Here is a 24134-nt window from a genome sequence, read left to right as displayed (position 1 = left end):
GGTAGGCATTTTTATCACTGGATGTTACGTCTTACAGGCAAAGCTGGTTCAACTTTTTACTCTACTGCCCTCTATCCGGGAATAAAATCATTTTCATTCATTCGATGGAATATGAATGAAAGGTATGGCTTAGCTTAAAAGAAAATCCCAAAACAATATCTTACTATATTGCAATGAAACCCGATTAGTCAATCTTATGAAGTATGAGTTTCGTAAAGCTTTAAGGAAATCTTACAAATCGACTCAAAATATGCTTTATCACCTTCTAATGGTTTTCGTTGTCATGATACAAAATCACTTTGAATCGATTCACAGAGAGAGCCGACCTTATCCTTGTGCGTATTCAAGCATAGCTTATGCCCCCTGAGTACTCATTTGCGTCGATTTGTACTCATTCGCTGGGCATTTTGGAAATCTAGAAAAAACTTTACATGTTAGTTGAGATTAAGTTTCTCGTATTCGCTCGTAAGGCCTTGTACCTCGTGATCATATCATAATGAGTGTTAGCTCATTGGTTAACGCCGGTGCCTTTCAACCATAAGGTCTCGACTTCGAGTCACTCCAAGATTAATATATGTCGTCCAGTTACATAGTTGTTAACAATTCATATTCATGGACGTTAAATATTAATCTAAGAGACTGACTTCGGTCAGCTTGCGGCTTTGATAAGCCAATGATGGCTTCTTCGCCAGTTCCTGCTTGCAGGAGGATCTAAAATACATACATACATACATATCAAGGAGCATTCTACTTGTACTCATATTAATGCCCGACTGCGGAGAAATAGTCGTAAAATGAGAAACTGATAAATGTTTATAAATGAAACAGAAACGATAAACGTAATATCAAACGAACAGTCTGTCATACGAGTGCGTAAAAATGAAAGGATTTTCCTAAAGTAACACAAGACGATTTATTTTGACAGACAAACCCACGAAATACAAAAAAAACCCACAACAAAAAACAATTGTATTTGATAATTTGTATTTTATTTACTGCTGATAATCTTTCATGTGTGCAAGAATATAGTACAAAAGAAGAGAATAAGATGGCAAATAACGTGATTATTTTATTACAAAAAAACTTAAAAAGAGAAAAGAAGAGAGAGAGAGAAATATCTGCCTCATATAAAATTGAGTGATTCACGAGTTACAGGAAAGAATGAATCTAACAACTATTGCTGACCTATATGATAGGCTAGCTAGCTAGCCTATGCTATAGCAGAAGAATAGTATAATATTTTACCTGTGACTATTATGGTATCGCCTTGACTTGGATCACAATGTGCGTGAAGTAAAGTTAATTTACTATTGTAATATTTACACATATACACTCCCACCCCCTAACCAAGTATTACTTTATCCTCATAGACAATAGCCCCTCTATGCCTTTCACAACCCCCCACAAATTCCCCAAATCTCAGTTAATCTTATGCTAGGGGCCTGAGAGATCAACATGGATTGGAACAAGGGGCTAGCCGAAAACCAAAATTTGCCTCACTAGATTGGGAGAAAGGGTGAACAAAACCCTATAGGGCCCTTAAAATTAAAGGCTGGTTTAACCTGTAGGTTTAGTGCAAGACTGACAGATTGTGACTTTGCGAGCCAAGTTTTTGTTGTTCATGGGCCGAATTCAAATCTTCCCCTTGCCCCATATCTGTCCCAATGGTTGGCTTTTAAATTCCCTTGCCTTGCCCCAGCAATCTGATAATAATGTAAAAAGTCTAAATAACCAGAGGGATCTTCCTACAAATTCATGCAGTTATTGTGTATATATATATATATATATATATATATATATATATATATATATATATATTGTAGTGAAAGGTTCTGTATTAGCTTGGAAGAACAACTGACTCACTTCATGTAGAAGTAATTAATGAACGAATTCTTCTAGTCTTGTACAAAGCTATTATTACAAAACACCCAGAAATTGAATATTAACTATACATTAAATTAATTCAACTTAAAAAGTTTAATTTGGATATTTATGTACAGTCTTCTTTTTCAACTTTATGTATGGTATCTACATGGCAATAATTAAAATGACCAAACATGTCTCCACTTACAGGAAACTCTTTTTGGGGTGGGTGATATTTTGTGCTAGACTTTTTAGCTTTGTACAAGGCCGACAGAAAATATTTTCAGTAATGTTATGATCCAAGTCTTCTAAAATGAAATGGTAAAATCGCTGTATAATTAGGGAGAGCCGAAATGATTTTCATAAACACACAGACCTCTTTGTCGAGGGGAATTCCAAAAGTGTCAATACTACATGCCTGGTTTCTTCAAACTTGAAAATCAAATGTAAAACACAGACTTAAGAAGACCAGAAAATATTTCTTTTAAATGACAGTATTCTCAAAGTGTTTTGCAAGTCTTAAAATATGTTATCAGTTCCTTGCATGTTGTCCGAGCTATGAACTCTAGTTATAAAATTGGGTTAATGTTATCACCATGGTTACATGATGACCGTTTTTCATTGTTCCTTTGTCTGTATCTTGCATAAATAACATTGATAACACCGCCACAGAGAACAGTTCTTGTTATGTTTGTCAGCAAACAGACTTGTTATTGTTGCCAGACCTGTGAAATAAACCAAAATCACACAAAATCATTAAAGAGGGGTGACACAGGTATACAAAATTAATGTTGTATGAATATCGTTGACCGTTAACTGACATTACTATCAAACCAATTTAATTTTTATGCTACTTCAATTTTGGATATTTTCGAAGAAAAAGTAACATTAAAACTCATAGACTCATCATTTAGACCATTTAGACTGTACCACTGTAATTTAGCAATGTTCCTTCCCTTCCTCTCTTAATCCCTCCTCCTCCCACCCCCCCTCTCCCTTACAAGTCTTGGCTCCTTCATGTGATATCATTTTGAAAACAGTAATTTGTAAGAGGAATAAGGAGGATTATTGTTACCTTTTTGGTTACAAGCTTATGCATCCTTTTCTTCCTCCTAACATCAACCCCAAGCCCCCCTCCCATATCCCCACCCCCCCCATACCTACATGATACCACTTTCACCTTTTCTACATTCCTTAGGTGCCTTTGGTGCTATGCTCAGTCTGTCATGTGAGACTCTCAAAAATTTGCTGAGAGGTTCCTTCACCACTTTTTCTAAAAAAAAATCCTCCTAGATGAAATTGATAAAATGCATGTAGATGAAAAAGATAAAATGCATGAGATGAAATGTTATCTCAACTCACAATGTGATCGCTGTAGTCTGTAAGATGCCACTGGTGTGAGACTTGGATAAAACTCTCTTTGGCAGAGTTCTGCAAAACGAGACGGGATAAAAAAAAAATGAGGAGAGAAACATTAATATCATAGACATCGTATTTTACAATAAATGTCTGTTTCCTTTAAAAGGGAAGTCTAGAGGGAAGTTTAGTTTTGACTGCTGGGAGAGCAACATATTGACATTCTGAGCATCCTAGTGAAGATTGATTGCAGTACCTAAATATCGTTTTTTCAAGACTAGAACAACATTTGACGTTCTACCAAAGTGAACTTGAAGCAAACAGGCGTGATGTCATAGATGCACACTGACAAAATTGGTTGAGAATTGTATTACGTACCTCTTTGCATCCGTTTCGCCCCTTCTTTTACCAGCTGCAGATTTCGTCATGGTCATATAAGATGGAACCTGTCTGGCCACCTTCAAAGCTGAAGAAAAAAACACAGGTCGAAAAAGAGAAAAAAGAAATCGAAAATTGCATAAAATAAGTCTGCAATTACCTTTTTGCATATAAATGGACACGAATAAAACCCATCAAATTTTATTTGCTTTTCCACAACCCAAATTTGAAAAGTGCAAAGAACACATTTTGAGTGAATTTTTCAAATTCTTCCTCATAGACATAATAGTAAACTGGAGTCAACATCTTGATTCGAGTCAGAAAAATTTCTGACAGTGATTCGAATCGACTTTAGACAACTCTGCAACATAAACTTAGAGTGACTGCTGATTGGTGAGTTGAAAAGTCAAAATAAACCACAAGCACTGGTCAAGTACCAGATTTAACTTTCCACTCACCCCCCACCACACACCCCAACACAACTCCTTTGAACCTCCAATTTTCTCTGCAGGTTACAAAAGGTTAAAGTTTCAGATTGTTGGATAGTCAGCTAGACCAAGTACCCAGAAATATGCAGATAAAAAAAAGGAGAGATTTTCTTGAAAATCTCTGTAGTGGATGCACATTTGACACACAACAGAAAAACAACTTTCAACAGGAAGCATTCAGCTAGACATGGTGTGAAAAAAAGGGTGTGAAGCTTTGACAGAAAATCTACAGTACTCCAACAGCAGCCTTACATGACATTTGGTCCATCAAAGAGGGCAGACCACTTTTCCGTAAGTATTCAAAGTTCTTGTTATCTCTGACCGGTGTCGATGTCGCCAAGACGTGACTACTTCGTCTGTGGTAAGGATGTTGAGCTGTCCTTCTGGGATTATTCTCTTTAGCAACCCTGTCGAAGAGAAACAAAGAATTATCGTTGCAGAGAAAAATCTGGTACAGGGGAAGGTTACTTTCTTGGGCAAACTCTAAAAAGTAACATCCGCAGATAAAGTGAGAGGTTGAAGAAAAACCCTGCTTATAAAGAAAAGACACAGACCTCCCAATGGTTCCAAAGGTCCGTTTTGATAAACTTAAACCTAATTTTGTGTTCAAGCCAGGAGATGTCACAGACAGGGTACAAAACAACCTTTTCCTTTTAAAACATGTTATGGTATGGCTGTCTAGTATAAAATATGTATCTTGTGAGAGCTTAGGATTATGTCATGAAAGTTGCTAATATTAATAAAGCTTAAAGTTGAAGGTTTGCAGTCTTGTTCAAGGCCCTCTCACACGATTTTACAACTTAACCCTGGTCGTTAGTAACAAGTCACACCCACACACCAAAACTGTACACAATTCAATCAATCTCTCCTTTGGCACAACATCCACGTGTCCCCTGGGGGAATTCCCATAGGGTGCAGCCACAAACCAGCGCACACAATTATTTTTATACACCTGGGTGAAGAGAGGCAATGGAGATAAAGTGCCTTGCCCAAGGCCATGACCCAATGATCTGGCCAGGACTTCAACCTGTAACCTTAGATCACAAGTCCACTGCCTTGACCACTTGACCAGAATGCTCCCCCCCCCCACCTCGATAACAGTGACTGAAACGGAATTGTTCAAACTGGCATGCAGTAGATCCCATACTCTTCCTTCAGGAATATCCGACAACTGTTTTGTTGTACCAATTCTCAAGCATTATTCAAACACATGGTGACTCAATGAAACTTGCATACCTTTTAACTTTGCCATGCTGGGGTGTTTTCTTTTCAACGTATCCAGATTTAATGGTTTCTTCAATTCCCTTGGACTTGACGAGTGTTACTTGCTGACGTCCCAGGTTCGGGCTATTCGTGGATAACGTTGCAAATGGATTCCTGTGCGAACTGACGCTGTCCACGACGCCGGTCGGTGTGCTTGTGATTTCTGCAATTGGTTGAGACTTCCCTACTCAACACAAAGGGACAGAAGAGAAGGGTTAGACAGATATTGAAACCTGATTTTCAGAAATGCCCCCTAGCTGTGTCTGAACAACCAAAACCAGCAAACATTACAGAGGCAAACAATTTCAGTGAAAATGAAGTATTGCATCATACTGTTTGAAAGGCTTTGACTTCCTGACCGCTTGGGTTATGGAACACATAATTTCACGTGACTTCGTTTTGCGTATAATAGAACAATCTCGTGAAGCTTTAATTCATTGAAATATTCATAGAGAGGATAGCTTTAAGGCACAAAATATATGTTGTAGTCCATCAAAATCAGCTCCTGCAATCGGTGAAGATAACATTTTTTGTTATATCAACTTTGACCTTTTGTCAAATTGTCCTGTAGACATCACAGGTTTATTTATCAAAGTGACTGAACTAACTAGTTTAGCACATAGATCATTAATACAGCTCCTTGGAACAATATAAATACCAATATACCAGCCAAAAAAAAAAAATTGTACGGCCTCAAATAACATATTAACAGTGTACGATTACAAACTATTCAAGGACATGTTGTGTGGGATGTTAAATGAATGTGGACAATAATGTCCTAGAGTGAGGAGCCAAAGTTATAATCATTGCTTTGATATAAAAGATATGAATGGTACCACATTTCTTATTTCTGACAAAAATAGACACAAAATTAGGACACAAACCTGATTTTGGGTGTTCTGTAACTTGAGGTGATCCACTTTTCGCAGGGAAAGTCAGCCTCCTGTTATTTTTAGGTGTTGGTACTGTAAAATTACACAGAAAAAAGGCACAGTTAAGGTAGATATGGTGCATCTAAATGTGGCTGACCAAGGCATCTGCAAATATCGCCATTTCTGATAATTTCTTATTGAAATAATTCCATGTCGACCTAATTTTCTAAGAAAAACAAAAGGAACACCTTGTCGGCATCTTACTTATATCATCCTCCACTCTGCAATTATTTGCCCTTGAAATGCAAAACAAATGGATTGATTGCTTGGCCATCATTGTACTCAAGATATCTCATTAAAATTTGAACTTTCTAAAGACGTAAGGCCGATTTTTCTTTGATGAATGAAAAGCTTTTGTACATCATAAAGAACAACCATGACCCTTTTCACCTCAAGTTGCAAACGGATTCAGTCACTCTGTCATTGTCAGACACAATCACTTGGAACCCCCCAAAAATGTTAATTTCTGCAATTTATCTTCAAGCGTTTTAGCGGATGTAATTTTTATAAACCTTGTACTGCAAACTTACAACTTCTGAAAAGTCAGCTGTGACCGATGGAATATTCCTTGAAAAGGTTACATGTTGGAAAATCGGAAAATCTTAGGAAGATAAAAGAACTGATTGGCTTTCAAATCTTATTCACCTCTTGGTGACTGTATCTCGCATCTCAAGATTGGTAGTCCCAGCAAATAATTCAGACTGTTGTCCTCCTCGTGACCTTCGGATGAAGTGTTTACGACCTCTGCTCCTTCCAGTATGCTCTGATCAGCCCATGCTACCTCCTTGACTCCCTCCACCTGCTTCTGGACGCCCTCAAAGTCCTTGTCGACTTGATCCGAGGCTAGACCGGAACCTTTGATGATGTAATATTGGTGCCGGACAATTGTCAGGAGAGACGCGATGAGCCTGTGGAGATTGCATATTTCATCGGGTATATCATCGCAAAATAGTCAAACTGCTGTACAAGATTGCATTATTCATCGGGTATCTCATCGCAAAATAGTCAAACTGCTGTACAAGATTGCATTATTCATCGGGTATCTCATCGCAAAATAGTCAAACTGCTGTACAAGATTACATAATTCATCGTGTATCTCATTGCAAAATAGTCAAACTGCTGTACAAGTCCAAATATGTATTAGCAGTTGGTTGTACACAGAAACCCTAGCATTTTGTAAAAGACCAAATTCAGAGCCTTCAAACATGCTATACAAAATTGCTTGTGTTATATAATTTAGCACCAAAGGCACTATAGATGGACTAATCCTACACTTCTTATACAAACCAATAAAAACAACAACTATTCACCCTGGCCACCGCAATTTCCGTGAACTTCTCTGACCTTGAAAAGATTTAATTATAAAAAATTAATGAAACTGGTCAAGTCAGAACTAGTGAACTATGCTGTTTGGTTAAGGAGTATCAAAAGTCAATATAAACAGGTTTCTGTGACAAGAACAAGTAGAAGAGAGCGGACTTACTTCTCCGATGACTGGATGTGGCTCTCTTGATGCTTGGAGAACCTCCTGATGTGTTTGATCAGCCTCCGACTGTCTCGGATCTCAATCTCCATCTGCCTTGACTGAAGATGATCTTTCAAACTCTGCAAAGAATACTTCTTGTTAAGTAAAATGTGGCATCTAATAAATTGTGACTTGAACTGCTGTTGCAATAGGAACAAGTTATAAGCACTCTCTTGATATTACTAAAATTACCCCAATATCCAAGATAAAATCAACACATTTCCATTACCATTTTCTTAAATCATGAAATTTGGGTTATTTGTAAGCAGAAATGAAATAAAACACAATTTCGTATTTTGTTTGCTGCAAATTACGTTCAGGAAATTTATGCAGTTTTACAGCTTTCTGGGGATTGTGTAAGCACATTTTAAGTTAATGTGTGTGTAATTGTAATCACAATCAAGTACCTTTTCCTTCCTTGTAGGCTACTTGGAGAAACCATGTCATGTACTTGTACATGTGGATTTGTAATCACATTGAAAGTCTGCATCAAATGTTCATGATAACAAGCTAGAACCATTTAAAAAAGGGAGGGAAGGAGAAGTGTGAGAGGGAAAGAGAAGTGGGAGAAGGTATGGGAGGACGGAGGAAGTGGGAAAGGTATGGGAGGTGGGAGTAGGTATGGGAGATGAGAAGCGGGAGACGGTATGGGAGGTGGGAGAAGGTATGGGAGGGCAGAGGAAGTGGGAAAGGTATGGGAGGTGGGAGTAGGTATGGGAGATGAGAAGTGGGAGAAGGCATGGGAGGAGAAGGTATGGGAGAGAAGTGGGAGAAAGTATAGGAGGGGAGAAGGTATGGGAGGTGGGATAAGGTGTGGGAGGGGAGAAGTGGGGGAAGGTATGGGGGATGGGAGAAGTGGGAGTAGGTACAGGAGAGGAGAAGGTATGGGAGAAGTGGGAGTAGGAATGGGAGAGGAGAAGGTATGGGAGGAAGGAGATGGTATGGGAGGAAGGAGAAGTGGGAGAACGTATGGGAGTGAAGGATATATGGAATCTGCAAACTTACATCTGACACGGGTCCAGTCTTCTTGACATCTTCATTCAGTCCCTGGAGCACAACTTCGTTTTCCTGACATCTCAACTCAACCGCTGCTTTTCTCTCCTTGAGCCTTTCCTGACGTTTTCTCGTGGACGAAATGACCTTTTCAAATTTGGATGTGGTCTGGAGAAAAATATGCAAAACGTAAGGAGAAGTTATCGACTATCGGTTTAAAGAAGTAGTATATTTACAAGAAATAACCCTGCTACCATCCTCTGTTTGTGCTACTGTTTCCATTATTTAGACATAAGCTAGACTCGTAGTTTCAGGTTATCCAGCACTCCCAAATGAAAAAGTAGTACAAGTATAGAAATGAAAATTGTGCACAAAGTAGTTCAAAGTAGTAGGACACTGGAAGCAAAACTTAGTAAGGGAAAAAATAAGACTGTAGCTGACACATAGCAACATTATTCATGATCATGTGGGATAACTAAATGATTCCCAAAAGTCAGCATTACTGAGAAAACACTGAACTATTTATTTATATTTTTGTGTTGCCCACTTCGTATGAGATGCCACGAAAGAAAAAAAAAAAATTCCCAAAATTGTTTACATTTTCATACTAGAACAGACGAAGCACAAACTCTCACAGCAATTCTCGACATTTTGATATCTTTTCAAAAATCAAAATGTAGGTGAAGTAGGATTACTGGACAGCCTGGTCATTCCTCTTTAACAGAAATTTGGAATCCCTCTTGATTCCTCAGACTTTTTCAGCTTTTACTTGAACTAATGTGAACATTCTGCATGTTAGACAAACACTATTACACCTTCTCTTGGAAAGAAAAACTGCCATGTTTAATATATCTCTTGTTCGTCCATCTGTTATACTACATACCAAACCGTCGGTCACACAAGCAGCATGTGCCATTGGTCCGAAGGATGAACTCCCATGCTAGAAGATAGAAATACCTCCATTTCGTTCATCTTTACATAAGTAGACTAATTTATGAACCATTCCCAGGCCAGATAAACAGTTTATACTGTTATACTACATACCAAACCGTCGGTCACACAAGCAGCATGTGCCATTGGTCCGAAGGATGAACTCCCATGCTAGAAGATAGAAATACCTCCATTTCGTTCATCTTTACATAAGTAGACTAATTTATGAACCATTCCCAGGCCAGATAAACAGTTTATACCTTTTCTCCGAGAGAGGAATCACCGTGAATCAGCTTTATCCTCTCGGCGATCATCTCCTTCCTCATTATCTTTGCCGTCAAGTTTCTGTCGGACGATTCCAACTCCAACAGCTCCTTTCTCATGCTGGTTCTCTGACTGAAGATTTTGTTGAATTCTAGCTGGTACCTGGAGGGGGGGGGGGGGGGGTTGTGGGGATAAGCAAAAAGCATGTCATGTCCTAAGATCACTGAATTTCCTTGAAGGTCAACAGTATTGTATCCAAATATTAATCTGCTACAACTTTATTTAAAAAATATTCAAATGTACCTTCACGGAATGATCCCTTCAGAAATAAGAATTTCAATAGTAGGATTTTCATAGTGCACAAATTATAATGACTAAATGTAGAGCTGAATATTGCACTATCATCTATGTGTCAATGTAAAAGAGGCTCAAACTTGAAAAGATGTTAAAGAATCTTTTGTTTTGTCAACCGATCCTTCACCAGTCATGAAGAATTATTTTTCTTAAAAAATATCCCGCAGGCCTCTGTAAGTTATCCCGCAACCCAGTCGTAAGTCGCAACCCAAAGTTTGGAGACTAGTTTGGTAATAAGGACCGCATCATATTCTCATAGCACTACCCTGGAACTTTGTATCTGTTTCTGGTACATATCTAGGAAACATATTGTATTGATGGAGAAGTGAAGCCAAGAGACCTGTTTTTTTTTAGTATTTTTTATTATACCTTAAGGTCTTTTCATCTGGCTGAGGGATGACAGCAGTGGACAAACTGCTTTGTGAGTCTTGCTTCTTCAATTTTGTTTTCAGTTCAGCCACCTAAAAATAAAAGATATTGTGTAGGAAAAAGAGGCAAATTAACATCAGGTTCAAGTTGCTCTTAAACTTAAACATCTTAGTTTGGGTGGGTAGGCCTACATACATAGAGAAGAATGAAAACAAATCATATCAAGAACAGAAACTTGACTGTGAAATTTTCAAAAAGTTTCAATTGGCAAAGAAAAAATGATTGGCTGACCATGGAATTTGTACCAAACAACCATTCACAAATGAATAATGTCATCAAAGGCTCGGGTAAGAAAAATAACGTTCCGATGTCAAAAAAGGGAAAGTTAGCAGGACCACGAACCTCCGCTCTGAGTTCGTCGACGATCTTGGCGTATTTGGTGACGTGGTAGTTGACGCTGATGATGTTCCTCTTGAGGTTAGTTTTTATGTCCTTGGTCCTGTTGGCATACCGCAAGGTATTGTAAGTGTCCTCGAAACTAAGATGAGATGGACTAGACAAAAAACAAACAAAAATTGGAGTAAACATAAATGACCCTAATTCCCTACCCCCTTCCCTTAATCCTCTCTTTGTCCCTCCAATGTTTATCTCCTACCTCTCCTCTTCCCCTGTTGGTTTCTTTCTTTCTTCTCTCCATCCCTTGTCTAATAATCCCCTCACATCTATCTCTTTGTGTTCATCATGCTGATTAACCTGTCTGTATTCTGTGCGTGTTTTTGTCCCTTCTGTTACTGTTACTTGTCATTCAGCCTTTGAAGAAGATCCTGCTAGGATTGAAACGTCAGGCCAACTTACTTTTACACATTCTCATACACAGGCTCTCTAGTGGATAAGCAGTTTGCTAACAGTTTTATTTTATTTTAAACATAAATTAATCAATATTGGTAATTTTTGTGACAATCATGATCATCTGACAATTTTACTTTAAAAAGAGGACAGAATTCGTGGCTAAAATATGATGAGAACAAGTTATCTGCAAGATAAAACAAAGTTTATGAAAAAGTCATTATGTACCTGATTGCAGCGATCATAACAGTTTTGCAGTTCCCACCGAGGGAATCTTTGAGAAGTCTTGTCAGTTTGCTGTTCCTGTATGGGACGTGACCCTTTCTCTGTGTTAAAAAAAGAAGAAAGGAAAAGAGATGCTTCGATACAATGACCAGCAAAGAGTGGTATTACTCAGTTTGTTTCGCAGATGGTAATGTGCATTGGAGTCTGTATGAATGAAGGATGGTGTGGGGTGCTTTTTGCCAAGGTTTGTGCGTTTCTTTTGAAAGTGTATGTTAAAAACAAAGGCCCTAATTATATAGCGCGTTATTTTGGATGTTTTTGTTATAACCGTGCTTGTTAGAGTATGTACATGGCCAAGGCTATGCCATTGAATGTATAACATTGAAAGTCTCGTAACTAAGTGCCTGAACCATAGATGAAATGTTGAGGAAAATCCCGGCAGTAGTTCCGATACCGGGATTCATGTTGCAACACTACCGGTTGTGGGAAATTGCACTACCGCACAACGCTAATTGGAGAGGATTCCCCCCTTTTTGAACAGGGCATGGGATGTTAACTTATAATTTAATACACGTCAATTCAAAGAAGACGTGTACCTACAGTACGTTATTACAATCATTTCACTTCCCCTGACTAACGTCCCCAGACAGCATGTGATTTGCGAAGTTTGTCTTAGACAGAGGCGATGTAGGGCAGTGTGTCGAAGCAGAAAGGTGCTAATGGGTGGTGCAACATCCTGCATGGTATGAAATATTTTGTGTTGTGCAGTTTGGCACAGTAGATACCACAGTTCCACACATTAAAACACTTCTGATCCATAGAGATAATCTCTGATATTGTTGGTAATTATGCAGCCTTGCTGCAAGGGATTTTGCAGCTGCTACAGCTTTTTGACACAGTGCCTGACCAATTGGTGGTCATTAAAAGGATATATCTTGAGGGGGGGTGGGGCCTTGGAAAGTGTTAAGTGTGTCTAATGAGCATGTGTACAAAAAAGGTGAGATTAGGTATTTTTTATGTCAAACAATCTTAAAGCCTGCAAGTTCTCAGACATTTTCAAGACCTACTATACCTTAGCGTCAGCTAAAGCGTTGATGCAATTTCCGAGGGCCAGTAGAGACTTGTTGATATTAGCTCCTTCCCTGAACCTGGCTCCCCTGTTGGTGGTTACAGTCGCTCTTTCTGAGCCTGCCAGGTCGATCAGGGACATCTTGGCCAGGCCTACATCTGCCTTTAGACCGGCGGTTCTGTCCTTCTGTCTTACAAAAACCTGTAAGGTTGTATTTGAAAATAAAACAGATTTTTTTTTTCGTCACAGGATCAGCAGTTTTATGAAGGCACCGTTTCATTTCAAAAGCAATTTTTTTTTACCTGTTTCAGTGGTTGAAAATTGTATCTTTCAAGTAAAACTTACTGTGACTATGAGGATGCTTTTATAGATCTTGGCAATTACTGTAAAAGATGTGCAATCAGGTGGGTGAGGCAGGGGTGGGGGGTGTCTATAATTAAATCAGGGGTCATGGTTAAGTCTCTTATTCTTAAAGAAATATACTGTTGGCCGAAGTTGATTGCTTAACAAAATTAGGTTGTAAACGACAATCTCATAACAATTTTTTTTGGGGCACAATGATGGAATTCCTCAAACTTGATATTTTTGTGAATGCATCTGGCAACAGTATTTTGAATGATGTCATCATGGCAATTCAGCTTGCAATTTTCTTTCTTTAGATTCAAAATATTAAAATCACTCATCCACAGAAGAAAATACAATTTTTTTATTAAAAAAAAAAATAAAAAAAATAGGTACAGAGAATATTGACAGCATGCATTCAAGAGCTGAATCACATTTCACAGGTAAATTAACAAGGATATTATAAACAAAAAGTAAACTGTTTGAAGAACACCTAGTCTATGACACAGAGACTACATGTGTGATTCAACTACTGGGCATGAATATTGAGATGAGGTTTATGGCAAATATTTCTCTCAGTGGTTACACTGTCTACCCACCCTGGTATCCCAAATTAACGCAAAGTTGGCTTAAAGGTGCATCAACATTTTGTAAAAGTGAACATTAAGGTCCGTACAGAGGCAAGATACTGTATGTACTATTTACTGTACCTGGAACACGGCATGTGACCGCGATGACTGTTTGTTTGCATCTGTAGGGTGCTGAGTCCTGTTCTGGTTGCCAAACTCTAACATTTGGAAAAGTTCCTCCGCACTCTTGGGCTGGACACAAATAACAACAAACAGAGAAAAATTCAAGTCGCGTTCCAAAAAAATGAAAAAATAAATAAAGACGTTTATAATCTTAGATCTCATTCATGTTTGGAAAACAATTTTTATTTAGATCTGCGAAACAAGTTTCAGCTGTGATTTTAGAGGGTTGGGACGAGTCGCAAATGATGTAGGGGAGTGGGGGAGGGAAAAGGGGTGAGGAAAGTGTTGTTAACATTTTACAAAGCCCCCAAAGAAAAATGGCAAAGAGAGAAAGGAGAGTGAAATAAATAATTACCTTGTGAACTGACAAACCACTGACCAGAACACCATTCTGGGGATCTTCTCTTATTGCTAACGGGCCAGATGGCTTTATCAAATCCTTTACAGTTTCATTGTAAACCTGCACATGTAAAATAATAATTATAATTGGTTTGCGTGTTTGATTTCAGTTACAAAACTTTCCAAATATTTCAAGTCTAAAAAAATGTAGAAACAAACTTGTTATTGATATATATTTAACAGACCATTGAAAAACCACTCATTTCTGTCCAAGTCACATTGAATTTGTGGAAAATGCCCCATTGAACCTCTCAGGCTCATCAATCAAAGTGGCTGGAATGCTTAGTCTAATACATCTAGACCGTTAGGTCAGTTCCTCAGAAACCAACACTAATCTTAAAAGAGACTCAAAAGGATAAATATAGTCTCAAATAACATGTATGTTTAAAACGTTTTTTTTTGTATACAAATGGGTGCTGTATGCCATCCATAAATAATTATACGGTACAAGCAATAACAGATTCATTCCTGGAAATTCATTCTGATACATAGTGTGAGTCTGCAGGACACATAAAGCAATTCTCCTGTGTCCCATTTTGACCAAATAATAAATGCATATGAATAGGATAAGAAGGGCATACTGTAATTTGCAATTGGTAGTGTAACAGTACTGGACACACAGTATCTTAAATTTTAACAACAGGACCAGTTTTCTTACTACAGTAAGTTAATTTGCCTATTTATCTCTGACAAAAAAAAAACTGTGATTTTTGAGAAAATAGTCAAAACAACAGCAAACTTGTCTTGCAACATGCGAGAGCATCTTGTACATGACATAGTTTATACTTGGCATAATGCGCCAAATCTGATAGAGTTTGAAAGAGGCTCGCTTTTACGCTAATGAACGAATTCAGTTTGTCAATGGAAGGATAGGATTGCGTACTGGTGACTACGGCGTTGTCATTTTTTGAATGTGGCTTTCAACGAAGAATCTTTGAAAACAGTCACGACCCCAAGTGAGCGGAACACATTGCTCGAGTCAACTGACTCGCGAGCAGGAGTCGCGACCCTTCGAGTAGGAATGGAATAACTCACCCAAGTGAAAAACTTACCTCCAAGTAAGACACGGTAACATTACAGGACTTCTCACTCTGCATGGCACTTATCTTCTGGTACAGTTCCACCATGGTCAGATAAATGACACCAGGTGATTCTGAACCTGCACCCAGCATTGTGTGTGTTTTACCTGCCCCAGTGGCTCCATACGCAAACACTGTTAATGAAAAGCAGCACATGCAAGTATACATGTATAGTTGTAGAGAAGATATAGTACTTACATTGAAAGAGCTCCACAAGTTTGACAAGTCAAATCTACAATAAAGACGTTGGAGGGCATACAGTATTTTGTCAAAATTTTGAATACAAGTGACATTGATACCAATTCAGGCCAATGGATGCATAGCCGCATATGATTATAAATTATAAATATTAATTATAAAATAAATATTATAAATATGACTAATAAATATAAGTACGGTAAGCTTGTTTTTTATTTTAGCTTTCATTGTGCAGGTATGTATCTAGACAGTGATTATTCTTGTCAGTTGCAATACGTGTCCAAGAAGTGTCGAAAACGAACTGATCCTGTGCCGACAGACCGATACTTCTACGTTGGATACACTGCTACTGTCGTACGGAATGAATTAAACAGGCCTATAATGTCATACATTTCTATCTTTGACAATATGATGGAAGTTCTGAGGATGCCAGATATTTAAAGCGACTTGCATGAAAGTTATAATGCAATCAATATGCTTCTATAAGTATAAGACTATACCTGAGGCATTGAACCCATTCAGCACACTGTCAACAATAGTCCTTGTGGTGTTTTCATACACGTAATCTTGGGTGGAGCTCCCATCGAAGACATGGTCGAAAGCGAACCTCAGATCTCTGTTTTTCCTCTTCAGCATGTTTCTGTGCCGGACTCTCTTACCGTGATAAAAGTGACTGGGAGAGTTTTCTGGCTTTGGGTCGAAAATGAGAACGTTCTCATCCAGGACATGGATGATGCTGTTTGAGTTGGCTTGGGTCTCCCGATCATTCATTGGACGAAGTCTGACCACAACCCGTACATTGCTGTTGTCTGCACCGCACTGGTCATCGGGATGTTGGCTGCTGCATACTTTGAGGTGACCCCTTCCACCTCTGGAAGGAGTCCTTAAGTTTCTAGGAGATTTAGATGGCATCTTTACTGTGGAGTGTAATACACATGTGTACAGTAGAGCATGAAACCTTTGAACAACAGAAATTTAATGACTTAATGAAAAATGGAAAATTAAATTTATATGAAACCTATGAGGGCAGAAAACTTAATGTAGGTGCAAAATTTAGTGTGATAGTCTTAGACGGAGGCCACTTAAAGACAGCGCAGTGCTAGCTGCAGTCCATGTACAATACAGAGGAGAGGGCCTGTGTCTGAAAATACCATAACCATTTAAATATCACTGGCACCAAAAAGTGGATGAATGACATCTAGAATGGGACCATCTTCTCATGAACAGAGAAAGATAACACTTTCAGGTTGTAAAATTTTACATTTACAATGCATTCAAGTTTGTGATGCTTTGCTTTGCTTGTTGTGTAAATGACGGTTGAAGTTAATGATTGCTGACATTAATACTTGGGCTATGTTCAATATTAAACATATAGGCTAGATGTACTGTGAAGGTGAATTATCTTGAGAATCGAAAGCTCGAGAAGGAAACATTACCAGCACTCACATACTCTTGATCCTTAAATTCTTATTTAATCATCCTTTTTCTATAAGTCTTATATAATGAAAATTGACATATAAACTATGTTGGGACCTAAAATGCATTCTATTAATTATCAAACCATTTTGGACAAACATATAAACTATTAACAGCACCATGGCAATGTACTTTTTATGCCAACATTTTTGGCCAATTGATGGATATTAAGAAACTAAAAATATTTAAGAAATATTAGTCAAAGTACATGAAAGATGGCTTTTACCTTTCTGTTTCATAACAATGATGGGCTGTGAAGTTTATCACACTGTACTTAGGCTAGCCTAACATTCGCACACTTATTTAGTGTACTTATTTAGTTTTACTCATTAGCCTAGGCCTATAGCCAAGTTACATGTCAGACCTAATGAAAGACCTGGGCCCTGGCTAAATCCCATTTCTTCCTACCTGTACTCGAGTCTTAGTACATTAAACTGGTAGGATCCTGCTACTTGCTAGGATCGAAACGTCAGGCCCTTGCACTAAGTTATGTGTACAGATAATTAGGCTAGGTTAGGCCTAAGTTATATAGTGGTTTGTGAGTGTTCATTTCATTTGGGAATTCTTCATTCAGATTTGGTATTTGATACAAAGAAAATGTAGGAGATCGTGCTTTACGATATATACACAAAACATACTTACCAAATTAAAAATAAACTTTACTCTACGACCGTATGATTCCGACGTGTCGATTGGAATTACGAAAGGCCTATTAGTATTAGGCTAGTGCAGTAGAGCGTTGAAACCTAGTATGTGTAGGATTATTACAGCGGTACACATAGCGTGTACCGTACAGCTGTAGTACTGTAGTAGTGATGTTTATACAAAACATTTAAACAGTGCGCGTGACCAAATACTTCATTTTGATTGGCCTACGTACTGTATGTGGGTGCACCATATAAATAGACAATAGAAGAACTGATAAAAAATGTACATGCAGTCAGTCTGTACAGGCACTGAACCTAATAATCTGACATCATATTGACTTTGGTCTTTAATTTAATTGTAATGGACTGTGGCGAACTGACGATATAGACTCGTTCCTCGAAATTACATCCTTTTCTTTCATTTATCAAAATTTCACTTTTTATCTCAAAAGTATATTCCGTTATACATCACAAATAACGACCTAAGTTATATCGAAATTTCTATATGCAACTGAGGGGCCAATGTGTAAATATCATGAAATCTGGAATGGCTGAACGAGGGTGTTACTAAAACGAATGAAAATTGCGTTACATATAACGAATGACAATATGTTGCAAGGGCGTAGGAACCGGGGGGGGGGGCTGGGGGGCGCCAGCCCCCAGTGAAAAATGTGAAGGGCGGAAGTATCATTCGGCCCCCCCCCCCTCCCCGCTTCGCAAGTCAGAAAACCCCTTTTTTATTTCCAAATGAGAACAAAATCTCATTTGGAGCACCATGCAAAAAATTCCAAAGGGGAGGAGGACACCCCCTCCCCTTAGACCCCTCCCCAGGCCGGTCATCATTCTTCAGCCCCCCCCCACTCAAAAGTACCTTCCTACGCCACTGATATGTTGTACACACTAAAAAATTGCGTTGACTAAAACGAATGACAATGAATGACAGCACAGACATATGCTTCAACCGGATATCACAGTTCAGACTTGTTGGGTATATTAAAGCCTCGCAAACCGAGTGGACGCGAAGTGCGTGGCTACAGATCAAGTAGAGTAAGCGAAATTGTAAGTCTTATTTTAAAAAGTAAATTTAACGTCATTTTTTTCCCCGATATTAATTGTTAGAAACTAACAATACTATCATCTTGAAACGGCTAAAAATTTCAGGAAGAGTTTGATATTTTTATATCAATATTTTTTATATTGGACATTTCTATGGGGGGGGGGGTGCAAAGAGGACTGGATAGGAGAAAATTTGCGCCAGTTATGGGGCGGCCCTGTGGTTTCTATCGGTAAATTACACCAAAAACCCTTCAACCACGTAACATGCGTTTATCCACATATCCTTTTTGCGCAGAAAACCAATAACCGCATTTACTCCACTCCGTTAATCATTGTACCTCCACTCACTACCGTCCTTCGTGGTCCTTCGTTGTCATTCGCTGTCATTCGCGAATGATAATTAACCCTGTACAAAGTCAACTGTCATTCGGTTATTCGCTGTCATTCGTTTTAGTTTATTTAGCAATCTTCTTTGGTTTTAATGTTACTATACGCTAAGGAGAAGACAAAAACATAGTGGCCAAAGTCGAATAATAATAATAATAATAATAATAATAATAATAATAATAACAGCAACAAAAACAGTAATAACAACAACAATAATAATAATGATAACAATGATGATAATAATAATAATAATAATAATTATCATAATAATAATAATATGCTAACACTACTACTACTAATAATAGCCTAATAATAACAATAATAATAATATTATAATATAATATATTACTACTATGGGTCATGAAATGCTGTTTTATTTATCTCTCAATGGTAAACCCTTATTCACTTTCACCCTAATTGACACAGTTAAATGCAATGTAAAAAATAATGGATCCATGGGCTTCAGAAGAGAAGGCCTGACAGACAATTAAAGGGAGTGAAGACTCGCGCACAAAAAACGTCTGATGCCGGTAATCTGACCAAGTTTCGAATGAGGTGTAACAGAAGTGTTAGACACCACATCGATGCCAGAAAATACACAAACAGTTTGCTACCGTCGGTAATTACACACTAGTGTACAGTCAATACATGCAGCTACGGTCAATACCCACAACACAGTGTACATAGCAGCGATGGACATCTCAGGTCCAGATAAAAGATAACAAGGTATCACGTTTTGATTACTGTCTGCATTTTGTAGCGACAAGAAAAACACTTCACTTGCAAGCAACGGAAAGTTAACCTTTTTTCAGAGGGCGGCACGCGGTTTGGGAGAGTCTTCAAAGCCTTTAAGCAGCACCGGTAAAGGCCATACGACATTTCTCCTGAAATGTTTAGCGACGATGAAAGAAATTTAGTTGCATACATACAGCCTGTACAAATTACGGAAAGAATAAGCGAGTTCAGAGTTACGAGTGCGCATGCCCGATTCTCACTTGGGGTCAGGTCAACTGAGAATGAAATCCTCGGAAAACGTAAACAATGACAGCTTTTCATAACGATAATCGCACTAAGAATGGGTTACTGCGACATTCGGAATTTATTTCAAGTGCATATTTCGGTGAGTTTAAGACCTAAAAACGTGTATAAAGGAAAAAGTAGGTAACACGGGAACCCCGTTCCCGGGAAAGTTTAGTCACTCGCGGGAAATTTTGGAGCAGAGATAAAAAAATAAATCTTCGTCACTCGCGGGAAATTTTGGAGCAGAGATAAAAAAAAATAAAAAAACAGACAGCAAAAACATGAAGAGGGAGGAGGAAAGAAAGAAAGGGAAAAATGAAAAGAAATAAGACGTGTCCGACAATAAAACATCATAGGTGAACCATTAAATTAGCACATTAACCTCTAGTATTACCGATTTACCGTCAGTCACTATCTGCGGGTCAATATAGGCCTATGTGTACTACGTGACCTAGGCTACACCAAATATCGAACGTTACTTGGGCTCAGCATGTTACGGGACTTCAAAGTTATTCTGAAATTTTCGTTATTTATTTTTCTTCAAACGATGATTGTGAAGGTTCCCATGTACAAAATCTTACCCTTATGCATTTCACCTCATTTTGTTATAATAATTATAACGATTTAATAAATTTTTAGCCAAAACCGCAGGGAGTATATCCAGTTTAAATCCATCTTCGCACGGGACGGTATATTATGATAGCCTATGGTACGGTACTGGTACACACTGCTGTGCGGTACTTGAGAGTAGATGCTGTAATGAATTGGATTCGTTTATTAATGCTGGGGGTTCCACGATGTCATTTATAGTTATCTTTCGCCACTTTTTTAATTTTTTAGATTTTTTGTACGAAAAATTGATATTGTACGTATTGAAAGTATATTTTCTGGGGTAAACAATAGCCGATTAACGATAGAAATAAATCTGTACTATTCCTATGTATGTAGTTTATAATCCCGTGTTTACGTAGCCCCTATGATACATTCTTATTGTCTGAAGTTCCAAACACGTGGTGACGTGTTGATAGTTAAAAACTTTTCATTGTGAACTTTTGAACTTGAAGGGGTTGCCCTATTCCAATATCATGGAATAGTGGGGAACTCCCAATTTCTTTTTGTGTACGGATTACTAGTTTAATCCATGTGCGAACGTGATAATCTAACATCTTACTTCGAGTATGAATGAAGGATGGTGTGGGTTGCTTTTTCCACGGTTTGTGCTTTTCTTTTGGAAATGTATGTTAAAAAACAAAGGTCCTAATATAGCGTGTCATTTTTTTTATTTTCTATAACCGTGCGTGTAAGAGTGTACATACTGTAGCCTAGGCTATGCCTATTGAATTTATGACATTGACAGTCTCGTCACTAAGTGCTTTGAACCATAGATGAAAGTTGAGGAAAATACCGGTTGTAGTTACGATACCGGGATTCATGTTGCACCAAAACGACTCATGTGCTACCGTGACATGGTTTAACACATGTGTAGTACACTGGCAATCACTGTAAAAATGGGCCACCAAATCGCGTCATTTGGGTCTTCAATTTTCAAAAGCTTTAGCTTCTGGTGGGGGACCCCCCCCCCCTTACAATGCGTTCCGCGACGGGAAATCCGACTAAGTCGGATTTATGTTCCAGGAAAAAAAAACATTTTTTTTCTGGCCGTGATAGTCTGCATAGTAGAGGCATTGATATCTTGTAGTTGGCTTTTCATGTTAAGAAATATTAGTTCTTTTCATTTTTATGCGTGATTTAAAATAAACTTAGTCTTATTCTTGGCATATTCCTACTACTTATAGGGTGGGTTCAATTTGTTCAAACAGAAAAAAAAAAAAAAAAAATTATTTGGTAAGAACATTATAAAAAATATTCAGCGGGTGGGGGAATTTCCAGGCGTTATTCCATGAAGTATTATTAATACGCTGCGATGGTGTACACTCTGCCTTTAGAAAGCACAACATTGACTCGGCAGAAATGGCATGTAAAAAATTTCCCCGAGCCACCCAGACTCCAAATAGCTGAAGGCTTTACCATCTTTATAGTCCGTCATCAGTCTTTGCTTCAGTTCAATGTTATAAATACTGGTAAAATAATGCGCAATATCAATGAACATGCAAGGCGGCCATTTTTCCATTGCAAATTCGCCTTCCCATGCAAGTGGCAAATCCGAAAAAGGATCGACAGGGTCTCTCCTTCAACCTGAAGTACCGATGCGTAGTCATCTGCCTTTTCATTTCGCGCATCTGCTATGTTAACTTCAGCAATGTTCATCTGAACGGCAGCATACGCTAAAGCAACCAACTCTTCTTTTCGGCCACTCATCTACAACTTTCGTTTCTTTAAAAATTCCTTCAGTCTGTCAACTTTCCAAAGTTTAAACTGTTCCAAACTTGTAGAAATATCCATCCCGAAGCGAAAAAAACAGAGTAAATTTAGACGTAAGTTATGCGATTTCTAATGTTTACTGTAGGTGCTCATTAAGTTAGCGTGGTTACGCGAACAGACAACTCTCGTCTCAACGAGAGTATTCTTATTTGACCTGTTGACCTCGATTGCGCAATGTAACTCTGAACTCGCTTATTACACGAGCTAAGCGTTCATTATAGTTATGCATTGTAGAATTGGGAAAAACTTGAAGGACGCCACCAACAGAATCTAGGTCTCGCTCATGACTTTATTTATGTTAACCGATTCACGAAGTTTTGTGGCCTTTAAAAAATGTTCCCGCATCTACAGAAAAAATGCATATGAACTAAAAGGAATAACTTTAAAAAGTAAGCTTAAACATCACGCTTATGGCGTTAGTGCCGCCATGTTGTTTCTTAAAGAATAACGTACAAAACCCGTCGAGCGCCCTCCCCTATACCTCGAATCTACCCTGCAACATGCATTATATACCTTGTATTGGGCAAAATGATATGTTTGTAGCTAATGTTTTAATTCCCCCCCCCCCTCTAATCCAGAAAAAGAGAAGGGGAAAAAGAGAAGGGGATAGGAGAAGGGGAAAAAGAGAAGGGGGGGGAGAAGAGAAGGGGAAAAGGGAAGGGGAAAAAGAGAAGGGGATAGGAGAAGGGGAAAACGAGAAGGGGAAAAGAGAGGGGAAACAGTCTGTCAATTAATTTGTCTGCTTGGATTTCGGTAACACCATCTGGAATTTCTCACACAGAGAACAGAACTGTGCAGCTGTGCTACCTGCTGAATATTCGATCTGCCTGTGCTGCACGATATTTATTTTTGTATTACAGCGAGGGAAATTATGAATTATTAATATTTCCTTGCGTCGGTTCACTCAATTAGTCCATTGCGATTGCCCAAGTTACGACCAAGAATTAAAGTACATAACCAGAGATTAACTTAACTAAGGCCACATCATGTTATAGTCGTAGTGAGAGAATTTCAGTCATATATATATATATATATATATATATATATATATATATATATATATATATATATATATATATATATATATATATATATATATATATATATATATATATATATATATATATATATATATATATATATATATATATATAATTTAAATTTAGTTGGAAAGTAGTGGGATGGGAAATATGACATAACGAGGGTATCGAAAGGGATTAGGGTGTGGGGCAAACATATCGATATGGCTTTATTAAAAAAATAAAGATTTCAGCAACATCAAAAGTAAAGTTTTCGCAAAGACGGAGGTGTAGGCTATTTTTCTGTGAAGGAATCGAGATCTGGGACGGGGAACATCAGTACAAAAAGTTATGAAGCCAGTACTGAAAGTGAGTAGAGGTGGCCAATATATCAATCCAGTTAGGACGTTATCTCACCATACCAACATTAGATCATCTCAAAGAAGAAAATAATTTGAAACACTCCCCCATCCCCATTGGTGCTTTTGCCTATCGTATACCAACCTTCGCGTTTCAAACATT

General features: G+C 38.1%; 1 protein-coding gene across 1 annotated transcript; it reads right to left on the bottom strand.

Moving 5' to 3' along the window:
* Positions 1-975: 975 nt before the first annotated feature.
* On the bottom strand, positions 976-17915 carry LOC139962586 (kinesin-like protein KIF18A). Its single transcript, XM_071962750.1, has 19 exons — positions 17744-17915; positions 16126-16542; positions 15401-15561; positions 14305-14409; positions 13908-14018; positions 12859-13056; positions 11790-11887; positions 11118-11268; positions 10716-10807; positions 9989-10154; positions 8811-8966; positions 7764-7885; positions 6926-7188; positions 6233-6313; positions 5322-5532; positions 4338-4492; positions 3598-3685; positions 3226-3294; positions 976-2588 (listed from the first exon to the last, which is right to left on the bottom strand). Exons 2-19 carry the CDS (start codon positions 16535-16537, stop codon positions 2558-2560), a joined length of 2670 nt encoding a protein of 889 aa, XP_071818851.1. The 5' UTR covers positions 16538-16542; positions 17744-17915; the 3' UTR covers positions 976-2557.
* Between the last annotated feature and the right edge of the window lie 6219 nt (positions 17916-24134).

The sequence above is a fragment of the Apostichopus japonicus genome, chromosome 1 (genome assembly GCF_037975245.1).
Source record: "Apostichopus japonicus isolate 1M-3 chromosome 1, ASM3797524v1, whole genome shotgun sequence".
In the NCBI taxonomy this organism is placed as follows: domain Eukaryota; kingdom Metazoa; phylum Echinodermata; class Holothuroidea; order Aspidochirotida; family Stichopodidae; genus Apostichopus; species Apostichopus japonicus.
The sequence above is the reverse complement of the archived record's forward strand: the minus strand, read 5'-3'. Positions and strand labels throughout refer to the sequence as shown.

Coding starts and splice junctions, on each gene's coding strand:
- LOC139962586 (XM_071962750.1), bottom strand. CDS start 16,537: ATGCCATCTAAATCTCCTAGAAACTTAAGGACTCCTTCCAGAGGTGGA. Junction 11,269..11,789: donor GTTATGATCGCTGCAATCAG/GTACATAATGAC, acceptor TTTTTTGTCTAG/TCCATCTCATCTTAGTTTCG. Junction 5,533..6,232: donor TACAGAACACCCAAAATCAG/GTTTGTGTCCTA, acceptor TGTGTTGAGTAG/GGAAGTCTCAACCAATTGCA.